General features: G+C 52.4%; 5 protein-coding genes across 5 annotated transcripts; 3 read left to right on the forward strand and 2 right to left on the reverse strand.

Annotated features, from left to right (window-relative positions):
* The first annotated feature begins 1,600 nt into the window (after positions 1-1,600).
* Positions 1,601-5,712, forward strand: STEHIDRAFT_172673 (Pkinase-domain-containing protein). The gene is made up of 6 exons (XM_007310480.1): positions 1,601-2,970; positions 3,038-3,912; positions 4,018-4,397; positions 4,509-4,661; positions 4,791-4,975; positions 5,124-5,712. The coding sequence occupies exons 1-6, from the start codon at positions 1,846-1,848 to the stop codon at positions 5,205-5,207; spliced, it is 2,802 nt and encodes a 933-aa protein (XP_007310542.1). The 5' UTR covers positions 1,601-1,845; the 3' UTR covers positions 5,208-5,712.
* Positions 5,713-6,671: 959 nt separating this feature from the next.
* Positions 6,672-7,191, reverse strand: STEHIDRAFT_162830 (uncharacterized protein; the record flags this gene model as incomplete). Its single annotated transcript, XM_007310481.1, has 2 exons — positions 6,672-6,803; positions 6,883-7,191. 2 exons carry the CDS (start codon positions 7,189-7,191, stop codon positions 6,672-6,674), a joined length of 441 nt encoding a protein of 146 aa, XP_007310543.1.
* A 597-nt stretch (positions 7,192-7,788) lies between these two features.
* STEHIDRAFT_172674 (uncharacterized protein) lies at positions 7,789-10,855 on the forward strand (the record flags this gene model as incomplete). The annotated part of the gene is made up of 8 exons (XM_007310482.1): positions 7,789-8,778; positions 8,841-8,856; positions 8,917-9,359; positions 9,430-9,756; positions 9,831-9,923; positions 9,981-10,158; positions 10,255-10,538; positions 10,805-10,855. 8 exons carry the CDS (start codon positions 7,789-7,791, stop codon positions 10,853-10,855), a joined length of 2,382 nt encoding a protein of 793 aa, XP_007310544.1.
* A 746-nt stretch (positions 10,856-11,601) lies between these two features.
* STEHIDRAFT_68271 (Osmotin thaumatin-like protein) lies at positions 11,602-12,448 on the reverse strand (the record flags this gene model as incomplete). Its single annotated transcript, XM_007310336.1, has 4 exons — positions 11,602-11,885; positions 12,055-12,127; positions 12,188-12,303; positions 12,361-12,448. 4 exons carry the CDS (start codon positions 12,446-12,448, stop codon positions 11,602-11,604), a joined length of 561 nt encoding a protein of 186 aa, XP_007310398.1.
* A 1,721-nt stretch (positions 12,449-14,169) lies between these two features.
* On the forward strand, positions 14,170-24,065 carry STEHIDRAFT_172675 (uncharacterized protein; the record flags this gene model as incomplete). The annotated part of the gene is made up of 10 exons (XM_007310483.1): positions 14,170-15,465; positions 15,520-17,007; positions 17,062-17,954; positions 18,020-20,998; positions 21,052-21,442; positions 21,494-22,618; positions 22,676-22,893; positions 22,953-23,277; positions 23,350-23,806; positions 23,874-24,065. The coding sequence occupies 10 exons, from the start codon at positions 14,170-14,172 to the stop codon at positions 23,891-23,893; spliced, it is 9,192 nt and encodes a 3,063-aa protein (XP_007310545.1). The 3' UTR covers positions 23,894-24,065.
* Positions 24,066-25,057: the final 992 nt, after the last annotated feature.

Raw genomic sequence — 25,057 nt, forward strand, 5'->3', positions numbered from 1 at the left:
CTGCATTCCCTCTTTACATGTTCGTCTGCGCCCCACCCCACCCCTCCTCCTCCTCGCATCCCTTCCCCCCCCCCCCCCCCCTATCATCCGCTTCCGTCCTCCGTCCTTCCGCCTTTCCTCCGCTGTCCCCCTGCATGACATTCATGACGAGTGGTGTGCGTGCGTGCGTGTCAGTTCTGGATAGTGATCGGATTGGAAACGACCTTCGTGGCGGACATGGATTATGGATCATTGGAGTGTTGACGGTGACGGTGGTAGTGAGGGGGGTGAAGGCGTAAGCGTAAGGGTAGGGATTCAGAAATGGAAATGGAACAAGAGAGAGAGAGAGAGAGAACACTGGCAGCAAAGGCAAAGGCGGAGGCAAAAGAAGAGGAAGCGGGAGAGGGAGAGGGAGAAGAGAAGAGAGAGACAGGATTCAGAAGTTCGCTTACTTAGTAATAGTATAGCCATATTGCCATTGTTTCAATGTTCCGTTTCTGTTTCTGTTTCTGTTTTGTTCGTTCGTTCGGTATAAACCTTCCTTACCTACCTACCTACCTACCTACCTACCGTTTACAATTTAAAAGTAACAAGTAACTTACGTTCTTCAAGTTATCCGCATTGAATCGAAGCGAACCTTTCTGAATCCGGGTCGATGATTCGGACCACTGGCATGATATTCATACAAAAATCAAGCACTGGCAGGAATCCGCTGACACGATGTCAACCGGAAGGAAGGAAGGAAGGAAGGTTCGTTCCGATTCGTTGGTCGGATTTGAGCTTGAGCTTGCATTTGTAGACACGCTATCAATAATATTTCTCGGGTTCAAAGTTGAATGGGTAGGATGTATCGGTCAAGTAGTACGGATATTTCTCAGAGCCTGGGGTATATAATATGGAGTTACAGTATACACATACATTGGGGTATGAAATCAAAGGCAAGGCAAGAGGATTGCCATGCGTTTGAAGAGGCGCACGGAAACTTTTAAATTGAGGTGCTACATATTAGTCTATGTACATGGGTGTTGTGTCTGACCATGATGGACATGTACTCTACTAACGCACATGGTCATGGTCATGGTCATGGTCATGATCATGATCAGACTTTCAAAAGGCCAGCAATTGCAACGAGGTCACTGAGAGCTAAAGGTCGGTCTGACGGCTCGAAGACGAAACAAGGAGCAATGGTCTATACTCGGAAATCGGTGACTAAGCAGCCTCGGCAATCTCCAGGTCAAAACGCCAGCCCAATCGGGCACACTGCTCGGACGTTCGGCTCGGATGGAGGTTAACGTCGAGGCCTGGCCAGTGCGATCATCAGGGAGCGAAAAAAAATAAATCGAGGGGCCTGAAGATTCGGAGAGTTCGCAACGGAGGTGAGTTCTTGGCGATGGAAAGGATCGAACAAGGTCCAGGGGGGGCAACGAACAAAGATGGGCCTGAATGGGAATGTCGGGGCCAAGATGCCGGGGAAAGCGCGAGGTGTTGCAGGAGAAGGGATTTGGGGAAGGCTTGTTTTGATCGATGTTACGGCATGTGAGGCGTGGGAGGGGGATGTACTTACGATGGGAGGATGAGAGGCTGGGGCCATCACGAGCGACGACGATGGGAGGAAAGGGAGAAAAGGCGTGTGCGAGGGGCGGAAGAGCTGCGGGAGCTGTGACTGCTTGTGACCGAAACGGGAGGGCGTAGGGAAGCAGGCAGGGCTAGTACACGGCTGCCATCCTATCTTCTTGCCACGAACGTCGACGACGACGAGCTGCCATTCACCCTCCTCTGCCCAGCTGAAACGGGTATAGGAACCGGTTGCCAGAGTCGCGGCCTAGTAACCGTTCTCGCATTGTGCCGTCCGGAGCAACATAAGATATGAGCTCGAACGGACGACCGACATCGACGGTCGCAAACGAACAGGGCGGACGACGACAAAGCAGGATCACGGTCGAGTACCACAAGCCCAGCCGGCAGTCGATCCAGGAGTACCACGACCTCCTCGCAAACTCCCACCTCCACGCCCAACAGGCCCAGCAATACTCCTCCCACTTCACGCCCTCCCGCCACCCGCCCACCCCGCCCCCGCTCTCCTCCCCGTCCTCCTCCTCAACCATCAAGTCCTCAGCCTCCGCACACAAGCCCCGTGCCTCATTGACCAAGCCGCCGCCCTCCAGACTCCGCAAACACTCACTCCCGCCCGCCATCAGTGCCGTCAGTGCCGCCGCCCCCCTCGGCACCATCCCGGACAGCTCCAGCCTCCCCCCGACGCCGGCTGCGCACGACCACCAACAACACAACCCGTACGAGCAGCCCTCTCCTTCCGACCCTTTCTCCTCCATGGCAGGCACAGTCCCACCGCCCAGGCCCTCCCGCGCCAATACGGCCACCCTGAACGACCTCTACGTCGACCCGTCCCAGATCCCCGCACGTCGTCTCTCGACCGGCAATGCCCTCTTGTCGTCCGATACCCCTCTCTTCTCGGATCCGACGGATTCGTTGGCGTTGTCGCCTACCGCGTCTACTACGGCCTATGCACCGAGCGTACAACAACAGCAGTCGTCGTCGACGATCAATAGCCCCAATGCCTACAACAACAACAACAACAACTCAGGCATCGACCCCCATCGGCCTGGGGCCGGCCTTCGCTCTCGGAGCGGGACGACAAAGGGCAAGAAAGGGATGCTCGGCTTCATGTCCGATTTCCTCAACTCGAACAAGAGACCAGAGATCTCGACGCCATACGACCCGGTCCATCTCACCCACGTCGGCTTCAACTCCAGCACTGGCGAGTTCACCGGCCTGCCGAAGGAATGGCAGCAGTTGTTGTCCGATTCGGGTATTTCTCGTGTGGAGCAGGAGAAGAATCCGCTGGCGGTTATGGAGATCGTTAAGTTTTATCAGGAGGGGGGAGGGGATGTGTGGGATAAGATGGGACATGCGCCTGCGCCGGGTCCGTCTTATACGGGCGGGAGTAGGATCGACGATGCGCTTTCGAGTCCTGTGAGCTACTCTCTGCCTCTTCGTTTCATTTTACTTTACTTTAACTAACATGAATGGGGACATAAAGCGCCCGGCGCCACCACCCCCTAAAAAATCATCCGCCTATCCCAGCCCACAGTCTTCACAACAACTCCCCCCAGGTCTTCCCTCAATCCAACCCGCGTCCCCTCCAACAGCGTACCGCACCTCGCCACACCACTCGCCTCACGCATCCCAACAACAATCCTCTCAACAGTTCCCCACCGGCTCTCACTCTCAACAATTCCCCTCCGCAGCCGCCGCGAACACTGGACTAGGTGCGCAAGGAGGGTATGGCTCGAATTTGGATAGATCGGCAAGTCAGAGAGCGGCGCCGAAGGTGCCTAGGAACGAGAACTTGTCGAGGGCGAATACGACGAAGGATAGACGGTCGCCTGCTCAACAACAGGGACCTTATGCGCACCCTTCAGCTGGACCAGGACATCCTTCAGCTGGACCAGGACATCCTTCAGCACCGGGACAAGGACACGCACAGGGACAGGGACAGGCGCACGGGCAGTTAGGATACCCGTCCGCGCCGAAGATTTCTGCGCCGACGAAATCGAGTCCGGGGAGTAGTTCGAGCGATTTACCATTGAAGGGTCAATTACCGCCCACGCCCTCTGAGCGCGAAGCGCGCGATCAACGCGAACGCGAAAGAGAGCGGCGAGAACGCGAGCGCGAGAGATTAGAAAAGGGAGAAAGGGTGGAAAGGGAGAAGGGCGAGAGGAGCCAGGGCCAGCCGAGCGCTGCGGCTGCTAGTCTTGCGAAGGCTGCAGGGCAAGGGGTGGCGACGCCGAGGAGGAGGGAGAAGAAGGAGAAGGATAAGGCGAATGAGGCGGATATTGTTAAGCGGTTGCAACAGATATGTACGGATGCGGATCCGACGAGGTTGTATAGGAATTTGGTGAAGATTGGGCAGGGGTGAGTTTTCTTCTCTCTCTCTTCCTTCCGTGTTCAGTTCTTGTGGGTGCTTTGCTGATGTTGTGTGGGGATGTGTGCGTGGTGTGTGTGGTGGATGTGGTACAGTGCCTCCGGAGGCGTGTTCACGGCGTACCAAGTCGGCACAAACCTCTCCGTCGCAATCAAACAAATGGACCTAGACAAACAACCCAAAAAAGACCTCATCATAAACGAGATCCTCGTCATGCGTGCCTCTCGCCACCCCAACATAGTGAACTACATCGACTCCTTCCTGCACCGGAACGAGCTCTGGGTCGTCATGGAGTACATGGAGGGCGGCTCGCTGACGGACGTCGTCACAGCCAATTTGATGACGGAGGGTCAGATTGCGGCCGTGAGTAGGGAGACGTGTCAGGGGTTGCAGCATTTGCATAAGCATGGGGTTATTCATAGGGATATTAAGAGCGATAATGTGTTGTTGAGTATGAATGGGGATATTAAACTTAGTGCGTTCTTTCTTCCTTTTCCTCTTCCTCTTCCCTCTTCCTCCTTTTCTCCGCTGGACAACTCGTCGTCTGCTTTCGTGCTGATATTGTGAGTGTACTATTTTTGTGCAGCCGACTTTGGGTTCTGTGCGCAGATCTCGGATCCGGCGCATGCGAAGCGGACGACGATGGTGGGCACGCCGTATTGGATGGCACCGGAGGTGGTGACGAGGAAGGAGTACGGTCCGAAAGTGGATATATGGTCGTTGGGGATTATGGCTATCGGTTCGTTTTTTCTTTCTCCCTTCCCCTCCTTCCCTCTCTCCCTCTCTCCCTCCCTCCCTCTATCCTTCCCCCTCCACTCCACCTCTATCCGCGTATAAGCGACTGACCACCCTCCCCCCAACAAAACAGAAATGATCGAAGGCGAGCCGCCCTACCTGAACCAGAACCCACTCAAGGCGTTGTATTTGATCGCGACGAACGGGACGCCGACGATCGCGAACCCGGAGGCGTTGAGCGGGATCTTTAGGGATTATTTGGCTAAGACGTTGGAGGTGGATGCGGAGAAGAGGCCGGATGCGGCGACGCTTTTGATGGTGCGTGTTTGTTTCTCTGCACTCTTTCTATGTCCCCCTTCCCCGTCCGTTCCTCTATTTCTCTTTGCACCCCCGAGCGGAGTGTTCTCCACCCTAAGCGGAGTGTTGTGCGAGCGAAGAGTATGAACTGACGGCTGTGTTTGTGTAGCATCCGTTTTTCGCTGGGGCGGAGCCATTGAGGACGCTGGCGCCACTCATCAAGGCGGCGCGCGATATCGCAAAGTCGAAGTAAAACCAGTATCCTCAGTCCCCAACCTCTTCTTCTTCCTCGTCCCCATCCCTCGACCTCGTCCGCGTCCGCGTCCTCTTTCTCTTCCTCGTCCGTGTCCGCGTCCGCGTCCTCGTCCGCGTCTTCGGTCGAGGTCGAGGTCGAGGTCGGAAATTGTAATCTAGCTACCATATAGAGTCAGAGGCAGTCGGAGTCGGAGAGAAAGAGGAGAGAAAGAGAAAGAGAAAGCAAAACTCTGTTCTGTCGGACATTTTACCCTTCCTACCTACCTACGTACCTAGCCACCCAGTTCGCGTTCAACTCTCCAGTGCCTGGCCATGTTCATGTTCATGTTCCCTCCCCATTCCATTCGTGAATCGTACAATCTGTGCATTATTAAACTCGTCATCCCATCCATTCTGCTTTCCTTACCGTGTCACGAAAATCTCTTGGCTGTTCAAGTGTTCAGACGTTCAACTTGTTTACCCTGTTAGGCTGTTAGGCTGTTACCCCCACTTTTATGATATCTCCTGCCTTTTTTCTTCTTTTCCCTTTTTTGCCTGTTTTTCTTTTCTTTCCTTTCTTTCTGTGCCGTTGCCGCGATGCGATCGATTGAGCGAACATGTACATGAACATTTCAGCTCGAGAGGAATTCGAACGTTGGATCCAAACCCGCCGACCCAACCACCGTTGATTCTTTGATTCTCCGACCTACGCAGCTACTTGGCTCCTCTAATCCAAACTGCTTTCCTTCTTACCTTCTTCGCCTGTTCGCCTGTTTGTCCGAGCTTTTGTTTTTGAGTGTTTTTTGAGTGTTTTTCTGAGTGTTTTTGAGTATTTGAGTCAGGTTCTTTCTTTCGTTATCTATACATCGGTTACTCTGACAGTGAATTGATTCTGCAATACCAATCCGCAACTTCTGCAATTCTGCAAGCCAGTACTCAGTACTCAGTCTCAGTTGCAGTCCCGATGAGAACCTATGAGAAGGCGAACGTTTCGTACGATGTGATGCAGGTAGTGGGTTCGGGTCCCTCTTCGCATATTTCGTTGCATGAATGTCAATGTATAGATACATGAGTGATCGCAGGTAGGTAGGTAGGTTTACAGATGTGATGTTATGCTGGTAATCAGGCCAGCCCAGTGTATGTATGTATCGTTGAAGCCCGTTCATGTACGGTAACTTATCAATCGGACCTTGGGAGTAATTCGGGCGTCCGGTCTATCCACCACAAAGTTCGGTCGCTCGTCTCGTCTTCGTCTACGTTTCTCTTCTATCCTCAGCTGTACGAGACTGAGTGGCAGGCTGAGCACAGAGTACATCCTTCGAGTTCTGAGTTTGCTTTGCAGTGCGGGTGGTGGGGGTCGTGCCATGTGTGGGGGGTGCGCTCGAATACACGTAACACAAGTCGGCCGCCGAGCATCCTGGGCACTGGTGCGCCGAACGACGAGCGTAGAGTAGCTTGCTGATCACGCAGCCGGGCATCGACGTCATACATCGACAGGATGCGAATCGTCCGTGGTCACGGTGGACATGTCGGCGAGCATGAGGAGGGGAGCGGTCACGTTTATGTCGGCGAAGAAGAGGCCTGAGGCGGCGAGGGAGGTGAGTGGGGGAGCGATCTGTGCGTGCGCGATCGAGGATGAGTATGAGTCTTATGAATGGAGAGGTGGAGAAGTGGGCGGATAATACTGGGCATACCTTCGCTTTCCTCTTTAGTAAATCAGGGAATCTGACAGAGGCTCCAGTTCTGAGAGCGTGGGATGCCGTAGACCTCAGAGAAGCGAAGACCAGAGAGCCACGATTCGAACGAGCGGTAGCAGTGCTTGTAGGTTGGCGCGGTGCAATAGTAGCAGAGGTGTCGATAGATATAGTCGTGCTGGACGAGAGACTAGACAGGTTGAAGGGGACGTCGGCGAGCTCTGACAGATGGGCAGTTCGGCGGGGCATAGGTTTCGTTCTCCAGCCTGAGAGAGAGCCGTCCAGGCGAGAAGTGGTGAAGATAGACATGAGAGGAGTGTAAGATGGAGAATGCCAGTGTCCAGGGGGGTGGGTGAAGTAAGGTGGTAGTGCGTCTGAGAGGTGACTGTAGGCGTAATATGAGACGGTTGGAGAGCGGATAAGCCAAGGATAACATGCGGAGGTCTCACAAGTAGAGGCAGCTTATGTGGGCCACAAACTTGAACACTTCAGCTGTGGCGATACGTCAACTTGCGCACCGGCAGTTGCCGATGAGTAGACACGATTAAGGTTTTCAAACTCCGCACATGTCATCAAACCGGGACATCGTCTCGTTTCCTCTTTTACTGTCCGCCATCATCCTCTCCGTTTTCCCTCTTTGTGCCAGGTCCTTTGCTCAAGAAATCGACAGACACAAGTGCTCTTTGCTTTCTTTCTGGTCCTGATTACTCGAGACCTATCTGTTCGCACGCTCCCAGAGTACTAGGACGCCACACTGCAATATTCTGTCGAATACTTCTATACGACGAGTGAGCTTCAAGAGTCAATATTTCCTCCGAATGTTTAGCTCAATAACTGCGTCCGACCTCCCTCCAGCGTCGATTCTCTCCAACCTTTACTCCATTTGCTTCGAATTAAAGCGCATATATGCACCCTTACAGTGGCCAGGACAGCTCTCCCGATGACTACAGATCTTCTAACAACACACCTCATCTCTGTGCCGGGGTCAGTGATGAGATGTTCTATGTATCTTCCGTCAGAGACTCCCCTTCGGGCTCGAATGCCGGCTCAGATCATTTCGGCGAGGACGACGTCTCGAGCTCTCCCATAATCGGCTTCGCATCTAGCTCTCCCCCTCTTGTTCCTGCTTCTAGTTCTCCTGCATTTGCCGCCGACACAAGCACACCCGATCTCTCACATGGTTCTTCGAGCAGTCCCATACAAGACCACTCTCCTCACAACGCTGCTCCCTATGGACACCCCATCGCCGCTAGCGAAACAGTTCCATCCCATTATAGTAAACTGGAGTTCCTCTTGCAGGTCGTTGAAGAAGAGCAGAGATCCCTTAGCTCACAGAGTGCTTCTTCCGAATCTTCGTCTACATCTTCGTCTTTGGATGCGCATATATCGACTTTCATCGATGATGCCGGATCTACTCAAGCCGAACATTCTCTTCCTCGTCCTGTCGCTAGAATCTCAAGCTACAGCACCCTCGCCGGCGCTCTTGATAATCGCACCTCGGCCTCTTCTCGCCTCAACGGCTCCATCTCTGCCCTCAAACGGAAACGTTCTACCATGGAAACTATACTCGAGTCGGGAGAAAGGACAATCCCTGCGACTCCGGCTAGACTGTCTCGAGACCACACTCTGCAGCTCTCTCAGCGTACGGACGACTCGTTTTCTTCTCCGACGCGAACAGGTTACGATGCCGACGACGATTCTTCTTGCGGTACCCCGATTATATGCTCCCCTGTCTTGAAGAAACCCAGGCTGTGTCGCGGCAGTAACACATCTCGACATAGACTCCACTATGCTCAGGAACCCGCGGCTCTGCGAAAAGCAAAGTCACTTCGATCTGACGAGTCTTTCAGTATGGGCGAGAATCGAAAATCTCATGAGAATAGGAACAGTCACACGGTAGTTTTGTCCGTTTCTCGAATACTTATTCCTATTGTTGACATTTGTGCGCATACATCCAGGGAATCTCCTCGCCTAGTACGCATTTCTTCGCTGTTACGCCGATGGCATATATTGACCTCTCGTGTAATGTTTTAGTTTACCTTCCGGTCATAATACCCGTCCCTCCACCTGAACTCATACCCGAATTCCCTCTCTGCATTGAAGACGCCGCGGATAGGCGCATACAAGCACTTCTATCCCGAGAAAAACGCATGCACGGCACTTTCGGGCCACCCAAACAGCATACCAACTTTGTTCCGGCTGTCTTTCCGCGTTCCCCCTCCGCGGTAGATGGAGACGATACTTTGACTTACGACGTCACATCGGAATCGGGCTCGGAGACTTTGGCTTCAGAGACGCAATCTGAGGCTTCTACTGCGATGTCACCCACTCGTGATCTTGTCGTGTTGACACCGGCGCCATGGCATATCGAGCCGTTCAAGACAATGACCAGAAGCGAGACAGGATCCCAGGGTACGAGTCTTGACTTCAGTCCAGGTGAGAATCTGAGAGCGGCTGCTTTGGAGTGGATTATGACGGTCAGTCCTATTCTCAGCCGTGTCTCTGCTGCCCTTGCTCTATACCTGACGTTCTGTCGTTTGTGAACAGGTCATTCCTCCCCACGATACCCACCCGCCACACGTTCGAAAACCTGATCTGTATTCTCGTGACCTCTACGACCAACTCACCAACGACTCGAGCACTCGATTCTTAGCTGCCTATCTCTTCGGGAAATATTTCTTCATCCTCGACGCTTCTGAAGTCTGTGCGGCAAACAAGGCGCTTTCCACTTCATCTCAGGAATCAGACGGGTACGAGCAGGGCGGGGACGAGAAATTGAAAAGGGCCCAGGCGCTGAAGAGGGCAGATTTAGAAGAGGGAAGACGAAGGATCGTTTGGGATTTTGCGGTGGCAGCGGTGGCCTTGAGCGTCAAGGTTAGTTGATTCGGTGTTTTTTTCGTTCATTTTCTCATGGTTGCCGATGTTGACGTCGTTGGTTCTTATCATAGATGCTTAGAGACGTCTTGCCACCGTTGAAGCCGATATATGCTCGCGATTTCCTGGTGATGGCGCCTCATGAGATGTGTGACGATGATCTTGAGGTATGCTCGAAACCTTCGTTCCATCCACTTGAAACTTATGCTGGATCATGGATATAGGCGTCCCAACGAGACCTTCTCGACGCATTTTCCTACAACATCGGTTTCCCAACACCTCAGCAATACTTGGACGAACTCTACATCGCTCTTCCCACCTTACGTATTCTGCTCAACTGCAATAGTCTCTGGAGACTCGTTTTGAATGAAACATGGAGACTTCTCAACGCTGCAATCTGCGGTAAGTACAGTATTCAATCGAACTCCCCTCCTCTGTCCATTATATCCGTCTCTGACTCTCACTCGATTATTCCATGTGCGACCTCCACCCTCGCAGATCCCGAAGTCCACAGATTCCGATTCTCACTCCTCACAGTAACCGCCCTCCAAGAAGGCATCATCCGCACCGTCTCCTACAAGCTCCACTCCGGCGACACCTGGACCGAGCCAGATCCCATGAACTGCCACTGTAAGATATTCTGCCCGGAGTGTCAGGGTGGCGATGTGCTGGAGTCGGAGTCGTGGAAGGAGTCTGGGTGGTCTGAGGATTTGAGGATAGATGCGTATGAGGAGGCTGATGAGGTCTTGGAGGATGTGAGGGATTTGATGGGGATTGGGGCGGTGAGTTGTTTCTCTGATCCTTTCCTTTCTTGTCGATTTTTTTTGGTGGTTTGAGGGAGTTCGGATGCTAATTAGTCGTTCCCTTTGTAGGAGGAACAAGAGGAGTGCGATAACTGGTTCTTGGCTCGGATGCTGTGAATCGTGACTTTCGAGATCTCTTGGACCGGACTTTCTTGCTGCTATGTCTCGGTGTTCCCTTGATACCGTTCTGCTGTCTACGCTTTAGCTTCACTGTGATATCCTTGTTATTGTCTTCTTGTCGGTAGCTCTCCATTTGTGCTGCATCTGTCACTTTCTCTGTCTGTGACTTTCTGTAGGTATCCAGTACTCATGAGGTACCCAGTCATGCACCGTATTTATTGTCTCTGTTCTCCTTCGATCGTGTTTGCTGTATTTGTCCATGAACTTCCGCCGAGGAGATGTTGCTGCTTCTCACTTCGCCGCCGTTTGAACGCTGGCCACTCGCCTCCTTGAACACGCTAACAAGCAATCAGCGGGAGTGGATTGAACTGAAGTCTCTGCCAGTACCAAGGGAGATAACCCGAGTCCCGCCTCATACCTTCTTCCTGCTTTCCTTCTCAATTTACGCTACCCTGCTAGTGGCACGATCGTAGAACTTCTCAACCAATCAAGACAAGAACGAAAGCGAGCAAACACAATTGGATTCAAAATGCACCATCGACTCGCAATGGTCGAGGCAGCTAGGCCTCTACGAACGCAGAAGTACTACCTACAAGTACTACTCAGAACAGGGAGGGTATTGGAAAGCAGGAGTAAAAGTAAAAACACGGCCAGAGAACAAAGGAAAAAAAAGAGAGTAGCGCACGGCGTGTCGTGCACGGAATTCACTTCGACGTCCTTTGAAAAGGTTGGGAGACCTTATATCACCTCATCCCATCTAAAGTAAGGAGTGTCCGATTATGAGGTATCATACCGTTCTCTGTAGAATGTCCAATCTCGATGCGGTATGAAGATATTCTACAGATGGAGGGGCGAGTTCGAGTTGATGATGATGATGAGGAGGAGGAGGGGGGGGGGAGGGGAGGGGAGGGGAGGGCGAAATCTAAGCACAGAACGTATGCGTGTACGTCAATCCCAAATCCGAATTCCGATCCGCCGAATAATCCGTGGAACTCGTGTACGCATCATCGGACGAACAGTCGCAGCTGGTGCAGCTGACGGATTGACCGTCCGACACGGTGAGCGAGGTGTCGATGTTGAGGTCAGAGTCGACCATGGAGAGATCCCAGGAGGTGCGTTCGCCGCCCCATTCGGTGCCGAAGTCGGCGTAGCCGAATTCGCTGAGGATGACGCCGGCGGTGATTCCGGCGTCGGTGCAGACGAGACCTGTTGGATTGAACAAATATAAACACAAGGAGATGAGAGGTGAAACGAGGATTTGACAGTCGTTGTGATGCGGGCAAAGAGGGATGTGATCGGTGGGAATGGGTATATTTGTGGAGTTGATGAGGTATTGTGGTGGTGTTTGAGAGGAGGACGGGGATGTAGTACGTACCGCCGACACAAGCACCGGTTTGGCAGTTATCACCGTTAGAATCGCACCCGGTACGGCCCCAAGCGCGAATACCCTTTGAACGCGAAAAGACGCGTCAACCGAAGCTTCAGGAATAGAAGTGAATATCACGTACGGTCTCAGTATCGTCGACGCTGAAGCTCTGGGAGTCTCCGGCTTCGAGCTCGACGCCGTAAGCAACCGAGGTATCGGGAACACCGTTTGGCGCCTTTCCGACGGCGGGCCACACAGCTATCAAGCATAGGTCGAACCAAGAACCATTTCACACTGAGAAAGTCGAGAACTTACTGTAATCACAGTTGTTTACGAACTCAATTGTGAAAGCGGAGACCGACGCGGCGGCGGCGAGCAGGGTAAGGGAAATGACGGCCTTCATGGTTGGAGATGGATGATACGGAGGGACGGTGGTAATGAGTGTCTGGGAGAGCTGATTTGCTCGAAAGAGTGACTGGGAAGGGCTGGCGGACGGGAGGGGGATTCTGGAGGAGAGAGGGGCGGAAAGTTGGAAGGGCGTGAGCGCGTACGGATATTTATACGCAGCGCTTGCAGCTGCGTAAAATGAGATATATGTGACCGGGCCCGGGCCCCCACGCTGATCTGACAGTGGTCAATTCGATCTTCCGTGTAAACGAGGGCGCACAATTCGTCATATTTTGGCCCATAAAGTAACTGTGGAGATCACCCTGTTCCTGGCCGACAGGACCAGGCGAATTCCTATAAATAGCATTCTCCTCCGAGCACTGCTTGTTCGGGGAGTGTCAAGGACCAAACCACAGTATTTATTGGGAGGCCGATTGTTTCAGAGAACAGTCCAAGTGCAAATAGCAGAAGAAACAAGAGTGTTTGGAGGCGTTAGAGCGATGCGCAGCGTCATCTCGAATCAAAAGGGGTTCCATTCACGAATGGCCACGCTCGGTTCCCAGGGCATCCCACCCCGCAGCTCCCGAGAAAGGGACAGGGCAAAGCTGAGTTTATTTATACGAGGAGGCGACAAATCTTCCAAGCAACTTGTCGGTACGTGCTCAAAGCAAGATACGTAGTACTTCGCTCAGGAGGTTCCTATGGAATAGTGAAGACGCGTAGTGATATCGACAGACTTGGAAACGCCTTGGAGTGAACATTGAGGATGTTGAACAGAACGAATTTCGAGCTTGTAGATACGTCACCTGGACCAGCATAGTATTGTGTACCTTAGCATACGCATCGTGGAAGAAAGACGAGAGATATTGTGAGGATACAGCCATCTATGGCGAAATGGGCTAGCATGCCGAAATGGGCTAAACGTCCACAGCTCTTCACTCCCCGCATGGAACCTCTCGGTGTTTTTTGGTACTTTTAGCTGTACATCTCATTCATGCTTCAGAATATTTTCAATCTCTACATCATCATAGTGCTCCTACAAGACATGGATCTGCAAGGACAACTGGTAAATGTCAAAACTTACAGTCTCGCTAACATTGCCAAAACTCTCTCATAAATCGTGAAATTAATCTGGAGGGATATGTATCCATACAAAATGAGATCTGGGTCTTTTCTTCGTGCAAGTTCGACCTGTGTGGTATGTTCTCACTACTTCTGGGTTAGGGAGCAATTTGCGAGGATTTTCAATGCGGCCACATATGGTAATCACACGTCACACCAGGAGATCTCCGAGAGCCTTTCGCGCTGTCGGTTTACCGGACCGCTGATAACCGACGTGACTTCGTCACAGCCCAAACCGTCATAAAACGGATGATAACAGAAATCTCAGCTGATCTCGCATTTCCTGCACCTCACCATGCCCGATAGCTCAGAAAACCATACAGAGTCAATCTATCAAATGGTAACTTCAAATCGTATGCACCAGAATGGGCTCCGAGGAAGGGAGAGGTACTTTCCGAGGTGGATCTTTATTTTGTTAGCCCATTTCGCCATAGATGGCTGTAATTGTCGTGCTTGTTTTTGAACCATCTACCCGGCCCCGGCCGGCATTGACGCCACAGTAAATGTGGCGTCGTCGAGAACGCGTCGCGAACAAAATATCGACTTGACCTTGACCAACGCGTCTGGGCGGGCGCATTCCCCTGTTCTTACCTCTACGACCGACACATCTATCTCATGAATACAACCGACCACAGAAATCTCACCAGCGCCTTCAGCCAGCTCAAAGGCGACAAGATCAAGGAACGGCAGGAGGGCCTCCAAGCATTAAAGACTATCTTCCAACGCTCTCGCGCTGTCGAGAAATACGACAAAGGTGATGGCAAAGCATGGCTCATCACCTTCCAGGCCCTCTTCGAGGCTATCGCGGCCGAGAAGTCTACCTTCTTGAAGACAACCACGAAGGGTGGTTCCACTGCTGCCGCGGAGCGACGACTTGGAGAGGTGGCGGCCACCGTCCGATGGCTGACGGAGAAGAGCTCACCATATCTGAACAGGAAAGTGACCAAGTCACTTATCTCTCATCTTGCAGGGCTCTCCATCAACAACAATACGCTCTTCACCCCGGTCTCTGTCGACTATGTCAAGGCTATTCGAGCAATAGTCAACTATACGCCACATTTGGAACACCTAGATTCCGACTTGTGGGTCAAGCTCGTGCAGCTAGGATTCAACGTCGTTTTGGGCCTTCCCTTGCGCAAGGAGATCTATTATACGGAGGATGACGCAGCTATCGCTGTTGATGAGGCGCAGGAGGAGGATTATGAAGAGGAACAAGGTACGAGGAAGCGGGGCAGACGAGAATTGAGTGCCACACCAGGTCCATCGCGTGTAACATCCAAACTGTCGCATGCCTCCATCTCTCGCGAGCAAATCGAATATATCGGTCTTCTCTCCGATTTACTTCGCTCTCCTTCGTCGCCCCTCTTAACCTCGGATCCAACGCACGAAGGTTTGGCTGAAGGCATCCTCAACCGACTGCTTTCCTTCATCAAACTTTATCCCTTCGATACTTCTCTTCACAGGGGTTATCTTGTGGCCCTATCCGCTACCCTTTCGCACGTCGCACTCAATAGACGCGATGCTGTTACCCACTTTGCGCGTAACTCCTGGAACGGTCTTTTGGACATGTGGGGCATGAAGGACAAGAGCATGAAAGAGGGCATCATTGTCGTCTTGAGAGTCCTCTTCCCATTTTACACCGCTAGCGACCCACGTTACGACAGTTCGGCCCCGAACTTCAGCTACCTCGACGGTGTGGCACGACTGTGGCAGATATTGGACAGAGAGGCAGATAGTCGTTGGGGAGTCGAAGGACTTTCGTTGGACTGCCTGCGGTTGCAGCTTACCTCCCCAGATGCAATAGGCTCATCTGCTTTCGTCGCACGGACATTTCGGTACGGGTGGCAGTTTGATTCGTCGCAGGCTCTTGCTTGGTCTATCCTTGAACTACAAGCGGATTGCGCTCAAAAGGTTGGTTCAGTTGTATTATCCTTCAGTAAACGCATGAGTTGACCGCACTTTCAGCTTTTCATCCAGTCCGAGTCCGTGCTTTCTCCACCTCGAAATTACACGCCGGTCGCACATCGAGGAAAGAAGCTCAGGCTAGATAATCCCATCGCCTCCCTCCTTGACACCATTCAATCGTCGACGTCGACAGTTTCAGCCGCATATCACCTCCAGATCCTCCTCTTCTGCGTTGACCGCCACTGGACCATCATGCACGACAAACCGCAGAAAGAGATCCTTTCCGCCTTGCTCCAGCTCCTGACAAACGACGATGTCGTCATACAGTCTTGGACATTTCTCTGCCTAGGTGCCATTGCAGACCAGGTAGTTTCTCGGCCAAGTCACGGTTCAGCAGCTGATGGAGGGCTATCGGACTTCTGGGATCCAGTATGGACGCATGCGATGCGACGGGCGTCCGTCCCCATTGTCTGCAGATCAGCATGCCACATAGCCCACATCTTCCTTCTCCACTCAAAAACCCTTCTGTCCACCCAACGTGCCCTCATCGAGGTCGAATCTTTCGCAAAGGACTTAGACGTCCAAGGCCCTCCCTTCCCATACGACTCCGTCTGCAGTTTCCTCGTGCTTTGTCTACAAGTCGCGAGTCAAGATATGCGTCTCTACAGGATGCAAATCGAGGACAAGGCCCTCGCGTGGCTCACCGATAGCTGGAGGCTTGCCGTGACGAGGACGACGGGCGGACATTCATTGGACGGTTCGAGGGTGAAGGTGCCACATCCGGTCGTGGCAGATCTTATGCTGCTGTTGGAGAACATTTGTGGATTGTCGAGGAGGAGCAGTCTCGTGTGTAGGACGATTTTGCCGGATTGTGCGATTGTGGAACAGATGGTCGAGGAGCGGAGGACGACCGTTATTCGCGAGTTTTTGCTCGATGCACGATTACCACCTTTTCAAAAATCCACCGACGCCGCCACAGTTTCGACGTCCTCCCAGACATCTTCGACCACTGCGACAGCTTCAGGGTCGCAATACGAGAGTATCGAAGCACAGGAACTCGCAAATCCAGGGCAGAGGGAACGCAAGGTCTCTTCCATGATGCACAAATTCCTCTCATCTCTTCTCCCTGATTGGGAACGCAACGACTCCACCACCGCCCACATGTCCGCCGAACGAGCCCGTCAACTCCTCGACGTCGCCATCACCTGCCTCACCTTCCAATCTCTCCTCGTCTACAACGGGACCAGATCGGACAGGAAGGTCCTGCAGGACGCGTGCAAACTTATCACGCATGTGACGCCGCTGTTGATGACGAGGAAGTGGAGTGCTGAGGAACAGGCGGTGGTGTTGTTGGGGTTTGAACCGTTGGTGAGTGCGGGCGAGCAGGAGGAGGAGGAGCCGGCGTGGGAGGGGATGTTGAGTCCGAATGAGGGGACGGGGATTAGGAGGGAGGTGTTAAAGGGGATGACATCGAGTATGGGGCGGGAGAGGACACAGACGGTGGCTGCTCGGAGGGAATTGCAGCGTATTATATGGCAGACTGCAGAGGTACGTTATTTCGGTCCCCACTCGACAGTTGTATAGAAGCTTATCATAAAACAGATTCAAGACGACTTCGCGAAAGTCATGGTCACGATGAAGGACGTTTTGCGTGCGATCTTGAAGAGTATGGTTGCCGGTCCGCAAACAACCAACATGGTTACGGATGAGGACAACGATGGGTTCGGCGCTATTCGCACCGTAACGGACAATACACCCCCTCAGTCCAAACAACGACAGGCAACCGGACCCGGGACGACATTTTCACGGTGCATCATGTCGGTCTGCACGTCCTTCCTTGCGGTTTGCCCTATCCTACAATCCTCGTCAGGGGAGCCCACGCGTGACCGCGAGCTGACGGAGATGCTCCTGAACGCGGATGGAGACGATTTCATCCTCGCAGCACCCGCTTATTTCCGTAATGTCGAGCATAGGACGCTGAACATCAATGCCACTGTCCTGGACAATTTCCTAGTGAAAATCGGTTCACTTCTCCAACAGTTCATGTACAGCAGAAACGAAGCGTTACACGCTCTGGTAGTCCAATTCCTCCAGGCCACCAGCTTTCTCTGGGTACAAGGCTCCATCGCCGATACCGATGTCGGCGGTGCTACACGCGAGCTGTGTCAGTGGCTTGTGGGAATGTATGAATCCGGAAAGATGTCGTCTTGGAAGATACGAGACGCCTTTGCTATCTTCATGGAGAAATACCTCGTGCTGGATCCTTTCGAGCGAGTGTGGACCACACCGGACGAGAAGGAGGATGGAACGATAGAGGTGTCGACTGCCCCTTCGGCGCTTCTACCGGACATGAGCACCGACGAGGATATTCGAGTTCGTTTCCGGGTCGCAAGTGCGAACGCACGATTGTTTGGCCTTCCGAGGTTGGGAAAGGACAAGACGGCCATGGAGATTTATATAGATCTTCAAAGTCGACTTGGCACGGAATTGGAGAAGTGCGTATACTCCCTCGATATTCTGTATGGCACGTCTAATCATTCCCATTCCTTTCTTTATGTAGATACGAGGAGATGCTCACTCGGTTCCTCACGCTGGGAAACGTCATGGTCGTGTGCTCGGCCGTCCGGCGGGGTTCGTACTGGCATCTTCTCGAGACACTGTGCCATAGCGAATGGTATCCTCGGAACGTGGAGGTCATCTTGCGGGCCGTCGCCGAACGTCTGGGCATGCGAAACCTGAGGGAACTCTACGACACCTACGCGTACTCGATCGCCCAGACCGTCCATGAGAACGAATTGGATTACCACAAGCTGCCGCCCTCCGTCCTTGGCTGTCGTGACATGAAGGAGTACGCCCGAGCATCTTTCAGGCCCTTTGCTGTCTTCAGACTTAGCATGGTGGGCAAGAACGCCGAGGTCCTTACTCGGGATGCACAGAGCTTCAAGAGGCACTGCAAGACGATCGACATATCCGTCGAGCAGGGATTCTTGGAGTGTTTTCCGGAAGTCGTAGCTGTGTGGCTATTGGCGACGGTGGCGGAATGCCCAAACGTTACCGGAGACGTAGAAAAGGCAGCCATCGCAGATGAACTGCAGGCATTGACAGACAAATGGGTCGCGGGCCGCGACATCAAGACTCTTCTTCGCGACAACATCGACAGCGTTGTCTTCGCACTTCTGAAGAATCTCAATGATCAAGACTGCTCTCCGGAAGGTTCAATCGCTCAATCGCTCTCCAATGGCCGGATCAGAAAGCATTTCATAGCGCTCACTATCTATCGCGCTCTTGACGTTGTAGTTCCCCACGAGCCTAATAAGCCAGAGAGTCCGATTGGTATAATTCTGCGCGGTCTCAAGTGGCTGGGTAGCATCGTCACGGAGACCGCTAAGCCTGCGACGACATACCACGTTTTGCACCAAACGCTCGCCGCGGTTCAGCAGTCTCCTCTCGTACACGAGCAATTGCGCCTGCTTACTGGTCTATGCATCTGGATTGCATATCAAACGCAGCATCACTTTGAGCCCGTCCTACTTCATACCGTCATCCACGGTGCTTCCTCGCTTTTGACCCAATTCAATCTCGCACATTCTGCCCAGTCGATCCTTGAATGGGCGTTCGAACAGTACACCAAATTGGACGATGATGCGACCGACCTGCGTCTTCCGGACGTTCTCATTCGCATATCCGTCACTGCTCACAATTACACGAAGGACGCCGACGGAACCGTCGCGACACTAGGTGCTCAGCTTCTCACTTGGCTGGATGGCCAGGTTGTCAAACTAGCGCGGGTGCCACACCTCCTTCCTCTCGTCGCAAAGGCTCTCCCAGCGTGGCCACAAGAACCGTGCGACGAACTGTCCGTTCTGTACCAGAAGCTTTCGGCACAAGACCTATCCGAGATCCTCCAAGGAACCAATGTCACATCTAACAAGTTCCGGGTCGTGCGAAGACTCCGTGATCTATCCTGCGCTGGTCGCTATACAGGCCCTCAGTTTTCACACTTGGACTTTTGGCGTTTAAAGGACTGTATACCGCCATCACATCACCTCCAGGATGTCGACGTGGACGCTTTCACAGCGCTGCTACTCGAACATAAGGGTCAGATTCACAGTTTTGGCACGAATCCCCTGAGCGCACAAGTACAAGACGCCCGTCTTATTCCGCAAGAGGGCTCGCCAGACGGAACAGCTGAAGATGGGCCTTTGGTCTCTGAGCTTTGGATCCTTGAACACCTCCTGACGGCGTTGGACTCGGATTCCTCTTCACGCATTCATGTAGCTTACTCGGTTCTTCGAACGCTCGCCTCCACCGAGTTGCCGAAGATATTGTCATGGTCAACGGCGCATGTCACAGAGGTGCAATACTTCCGCGACTGCCCGAGGCCTGCACTCTCGAGGCCAGCCATCGACGTCGCCATTCTTTTGCGGTCTGAGGATTACAGAACGGCGACCAAAGACTTCACTACATGGATCTCCTCTGTGGCCGCTGTCTTGAGTGACGCATTGTCGGTCACCAATGCCTTCTACGCACAACTAGCCCCCATCCTCCAATCAGACGCCACATTTGCGGAAACCATCCTCCCGATTCTCGTTCACACTCTACTACGGAACGAGCTCGCCTCGCGGAGCACGCATACACCTTCACTACGAGATGTCATCTCGCAATACTTTACTTCTGTTATCTGTGGCCCTTCTTCAGATGTCAAATGCCTTCGTGCCGTAGTCAACACTGTTCTTCACCTCCGTCATTTCAAGCCTCCCCGTAGCCACGATCCCTTGGGATACGACAAATGGCTCGGCATCGACTACCTTCTCCTCGGCCGAAGTGCAATCGCCTGTGGTGCCTATACCACTGCTCTCCTTTTCCACGAACTGGCCGCAGAATACGATCCGGGAAAAGTATCCGACGATGACGGCTCAGAGAATATCTTATTCGATATTTATAGTCACATCGAAGAACCGGACAGTTTCTACGGCATCAAGGCTCAGGACTTTGGACAGTTCTTGATGAAACGACTTCACCACGAACAGCAATGGGAAAAAGCGTTTCGTTTCCATGGCGCTGCTTGGGAAGCCAGCGGGCGGGGTGCGGCCGATGCAGAGGGTGTCCTTCATTCGCTCCATTCGTTAGGATTCGACCATCTCGCATTCGGTGTCCAGCAGGATATTGCGAGCGAAGGGACGATCTCGTCTTCCAGTGTGAGCTATCAGCTCGGGTGGCGAACGGACAAATGGGATCTGCCGGAGCAGAGTACCGCGGAGAACTCGGGAGCGAACCTCTACCAAGCGTTGCGGGCTGTTCACCGTGAACGTGAGCCAAAGGCAGTCGAGAATACCGTCCGGACGGCGTTGTTGCACGAGATGGACCGACTGCGTTCTCTTGGAGACGAAGACCTGGTGGGCATCCGCGAGGTCACCCAAAACCTGGCGTGTCTCAGCCAAGTCAAATTCTGGGTCAGCAACGAAGTCGACGCCAGCCTCCAAGCGAAGCGCTTGGATGCCAAATGGACCAGTTTCAGCGAGATTGACGGTGAATTCGAGTGAGTCCGTCTTTCTTACGCATCGAATATTCCAGACTGATGATACCTCAAAGGTTTCCATCATTGGAGGGCGTCATGGCGACAAGGATCTCGCTCTTACGAGCAGTGCGTCAGAGAGAGCAACGCCGTCAGGTTGGTCAGATCACAACACCTTTTCTGACACGGTTGGTCGATACCGAGAAGGAATGCTTCCTCCGCATCTCCGAGGCCGCTCGCAGTTCTCAGCATCTACAAATCGCGCTGAACTCAGTCATTCGAGCGAAGCAATTAGACCGAAAATCTGATACGAAGGTCTCACTCGAATACGCCAACGTCCTTTGGCTTCAACGAGAACATAAGCTCGCCGTTCAGTATCTGAAGGATCTCAACAACCAAAGCTTCAATAACGTGGACGCTGCCGATGTTGACGGTCGGGTCCAGAAGGCTTTACTACTAGCTCGTCTTGTATGTTCATTCGTCCAGACACATCATTTCATAAGCTCATCGCTCTGATAGGGGTCTTGGACAGCCGAGGCTTGGTTGGAAAGTCCTTTGGAGATATGGAAAAAATACTTCAATCCAGCCGCCACTATATTTGATGAACTGCTCTCTGACGCGTCGAACGCCGACGTCCGCCAGCACGCTGCGATTTACCACGAGTGCGCCGTTTTCGCAGAGAGGCAATATCAGGCCGTCATCAAGAACCCGGAGGCTATTCGATGGAAAGTATACTTCGACCGCAAGAAGAAAGAGGTCGACGATCTTAACGCCCGTTTCAAGAGTATGACCAAAGACGACCAGGACGTAATGAAGCACGACAAAGCCAAGGCGGAGAAAGTCCTCAAGGAAGACAAAAAAAGATACGATCAGCACACCAAGGCCCGCAGTGACTTCCTGCAACAAGCCATCGCCATGTATTCGCGATGCCTGACAGTCTCTGACAAATTCGATGACGACGCCCACATCCGGCTTACTTCGCTCTGGTTTGCCAACTTCGAGGATCCGGCTCTTACGGCCATGATAGGTCCCTCGACCCAACGTATCCCGTCCAGAAAATTCGTCTTTCTATGCCATCAGCTCGTTGCACGACTATCCAAGCGTTCTGGCGTCGCCAAACAGGTCGACCAACAGACTCTCCAGGCGCTGTTATTGCGGATGTGCAAAGACCACCCCTTCCATACCCTCTACCCAGTCTTCTGCGTGCTCCCTTCTGAGACTGTGACTCAAGATCAGCTATCCGGCCAATTTGCACCACTTCACACGCTCTCTCAAGTTGATCGCGGGGAAGCTGCTACCAGCATTTTTAGCCGTCTCCGTGGCAATGATTTATTCGCAGAGCGTGTAAAAAACATCGAAAAAGTATGTCATGCGTACTTGTCTTGGGCAAATTATCCTATCAAGCATATTTCCGACATAAACAAGCGCGGGAAGATGACACTGCCGAGAAACAGCGCTCTCAGGATGTTGGTAAACGTGCCAGTACCGGTTGTGACTGTCCACACGCCTCTAGACATAACGGCGCAGTACAAGAATATTATCTCCATTGCCAAGTATGATGCACACTACACGACAGCTGGCGGGATGAACGTACCCAAGATCAACGATTGCTACGGGAGCGATGGTCGGGAATACAAGCAATTGGTATGCAGTGCGTCTCGCTCGAAATTATTGATGTTTTCTGATTCTTGATCCGCTTAGTTCAAGGGAGAAGGTGGAGATGACTTGAGACAGGATGCGGTCATGGAGCAAGTTTTCGAACTCGTAAACACAATTGTTGGCCGAGATCGTGACACCCGAAGACGCAATCTCAGAATTCGAGACTACAAGGTGATACCTCTCGCCCCTCAAGCCGGTGTTCTCGAGTTCGTAGGCAACACTACTCCTCTAAGAAAATGGCTCCATCATGCTCACGCGAGGTACGTGATTACCATGATTCATCCATCCCATTGCAAAGGGTCAAACTTTCCAACGCTAGATATCGATTTGACAACATTATCGAGAACGACCTCATCAAGATGATGAAAAATTTTCGCGCACGCGGTCTTGGGCCCGAGGCCATAACCACAGAGTTCCTCAAGATGCGCGAAGGCATAAAACCTGTCATGCGGCACTTCTTCAGGGAGAAACACAAGCTACCGATGTCATGGTTTGCGATGCGTCTCAACTACACCCGTAGTGTCGCCGTGACATCGATTGTTGGGCACGTTTTGGGTTTGGGCGACCGTCACACTTCGAATATTCTCCTGGACACCGTAACCGGTGAAGCCGTACACATTGATCTTGGGATCTCCTTCGAACAGGTAAACTCATGAGAGATATTTTGGGCGGACAGAGCACACACATACTCACGACGTCTGCTTATCTTCACGTAGGGAAAGCTCCTTCGATATCCTGAACTTGTACCATTCCGAATGACGCCCGACATGGTTGATGGGATGGGAACAGCAGGAACGCAAGGCGTATTTCAACGCTGTGCCGAAGAGACTCTCCGTGTCCTCCGAGAGGGATCCGACATCATCTTGACGGTACTCGAAGTTTTCAAGCACGATCCTCTTCATTCATGGACCATGAGCGACCAAAAGATGAAGAAGATTCAAGGCAACGACACCGTCAACCATGCTGAGAACATGAGCGCACCTCAGTCAACCTTCGACCCTAGGCCACTTGGTATCAATATTAGTATGAGTAGCGGTTCCGTGGACGAGGCAGCCGACCGAGCCTTGACGAGTGTAGCGCGGAAGCTGGAGAAGACACTCAGTGTGGAGTACACGATCAATGAGCTGATCGCCGAGGCCACAGATTCTTCAAACCTGGCCAACATGTTCGTCGGTGCGTTTTTCTTAGGATAGTCCTAAAAATATCGGACTGACCATGATTGGATGCGTCGGATCAATAGGCTGGGCACCTTACTATTGATCTCTTTTTCCCCTGCATTCGGGTTACTATGACTTGTTTCCCCTTTCTCTCAAATTCTGTGCTTTTATTATTTTTGACTGTTACCACGTACTCAACCATTCACTATCTCTCCCTCCACGATCAACTGTAGCATATACCCGCACTTGCATATATCTATTCAATCGGTACTCGTTTGCTCTGACATCCCTACGCACTTGTATATCATATCTCATCCCTTACTGCTCTCAAACATTTGGAGGCCGAGGTTATCCTCTGGATGATGAAGACTGCTCTTTGATTGCTATCAACCTGTTCAGTGCAGTAGCGTTTGGCACGCACTCCTGGAGCTATGATGCTCGGCAGATTATCTCTACTTTCAAGTTGTCATTTGAAGCTTTCCCTCTTCAGCAGTCGGAAATTGGTCGAAAAGCATATGCCCAGTCGGATATTGTTGCTCATTGCGATTCGGAGCCGCTGAGCGATTGAAGCGAACTTGCTCGTGTGTCCATGCAGGCCAGAAGTATTATACGAGTACATGAGAATGCTATAGTTATTACATCTTGACATCCGAAATACGTGACTCCTCATCGTCCATCCCGAGCTTTGAGCGACGCAGAATAGGGGTTGGGCGTGGACAAGATGGAGAAGTCTCAGACTCAGGCCCGCAAAAAGCCCTATAGATGTACACGACGGCTCGGAAGCAGGGTAGTATGAAACTAATAACGAGAATCGGTGCCCCAACGAATAAACCCAGGAAAATTAAACCCGCTATTATTGACTCCTGCGACAGGGACTTGTTTGGTGCGCAATGGCCTTTCGCGATGGTAGAGTGGCTAGCACTCTCCGTTTCACCGGTTTTGGGACATTTGAAGGTGAAAAAGACGATTATCGAAGCCAACAGTGCAGCGCTGGACAGGACAAGCCATGCCCAGAGTGCCAGTCGGCGGAGGTAGGGGATACGGGAGTTCGAGGGAAGAGATTGTGGTGGTGATGGTGGTGTGATTGGGGTAGAGGTGGATGTTGAAAGCAGTGTAGCTTCCGATGGTGAAGAATGAGGGCGTAACGATGCGTCGTCAAGACTTTTGTCCTTATACGAGTTCGAAGAAAATGTGGTTTCGGTGTCAGAAGACGTTTCAGAGGAGGGTGAGCGAGAAATGGCTGCCAGAGCGTTCATGATGCGCAGAG

This window comes from Stereum hirsutum (genome assembly GCF_000264905.1).
Source record: "Stereum hirsutum FP-91666 SS1 unplaced genomic scaffold STEHIscaffold_20, whole genome shotgun sequence".
In the NCBI taxonomy this organism is placed as follows: domain Eukaryota; kingdom Fungi; phylum Basidiomycota; class Agaricomycetes; order Russulales; family Stereaceae; genus Stereum; species Stereum hirsutum.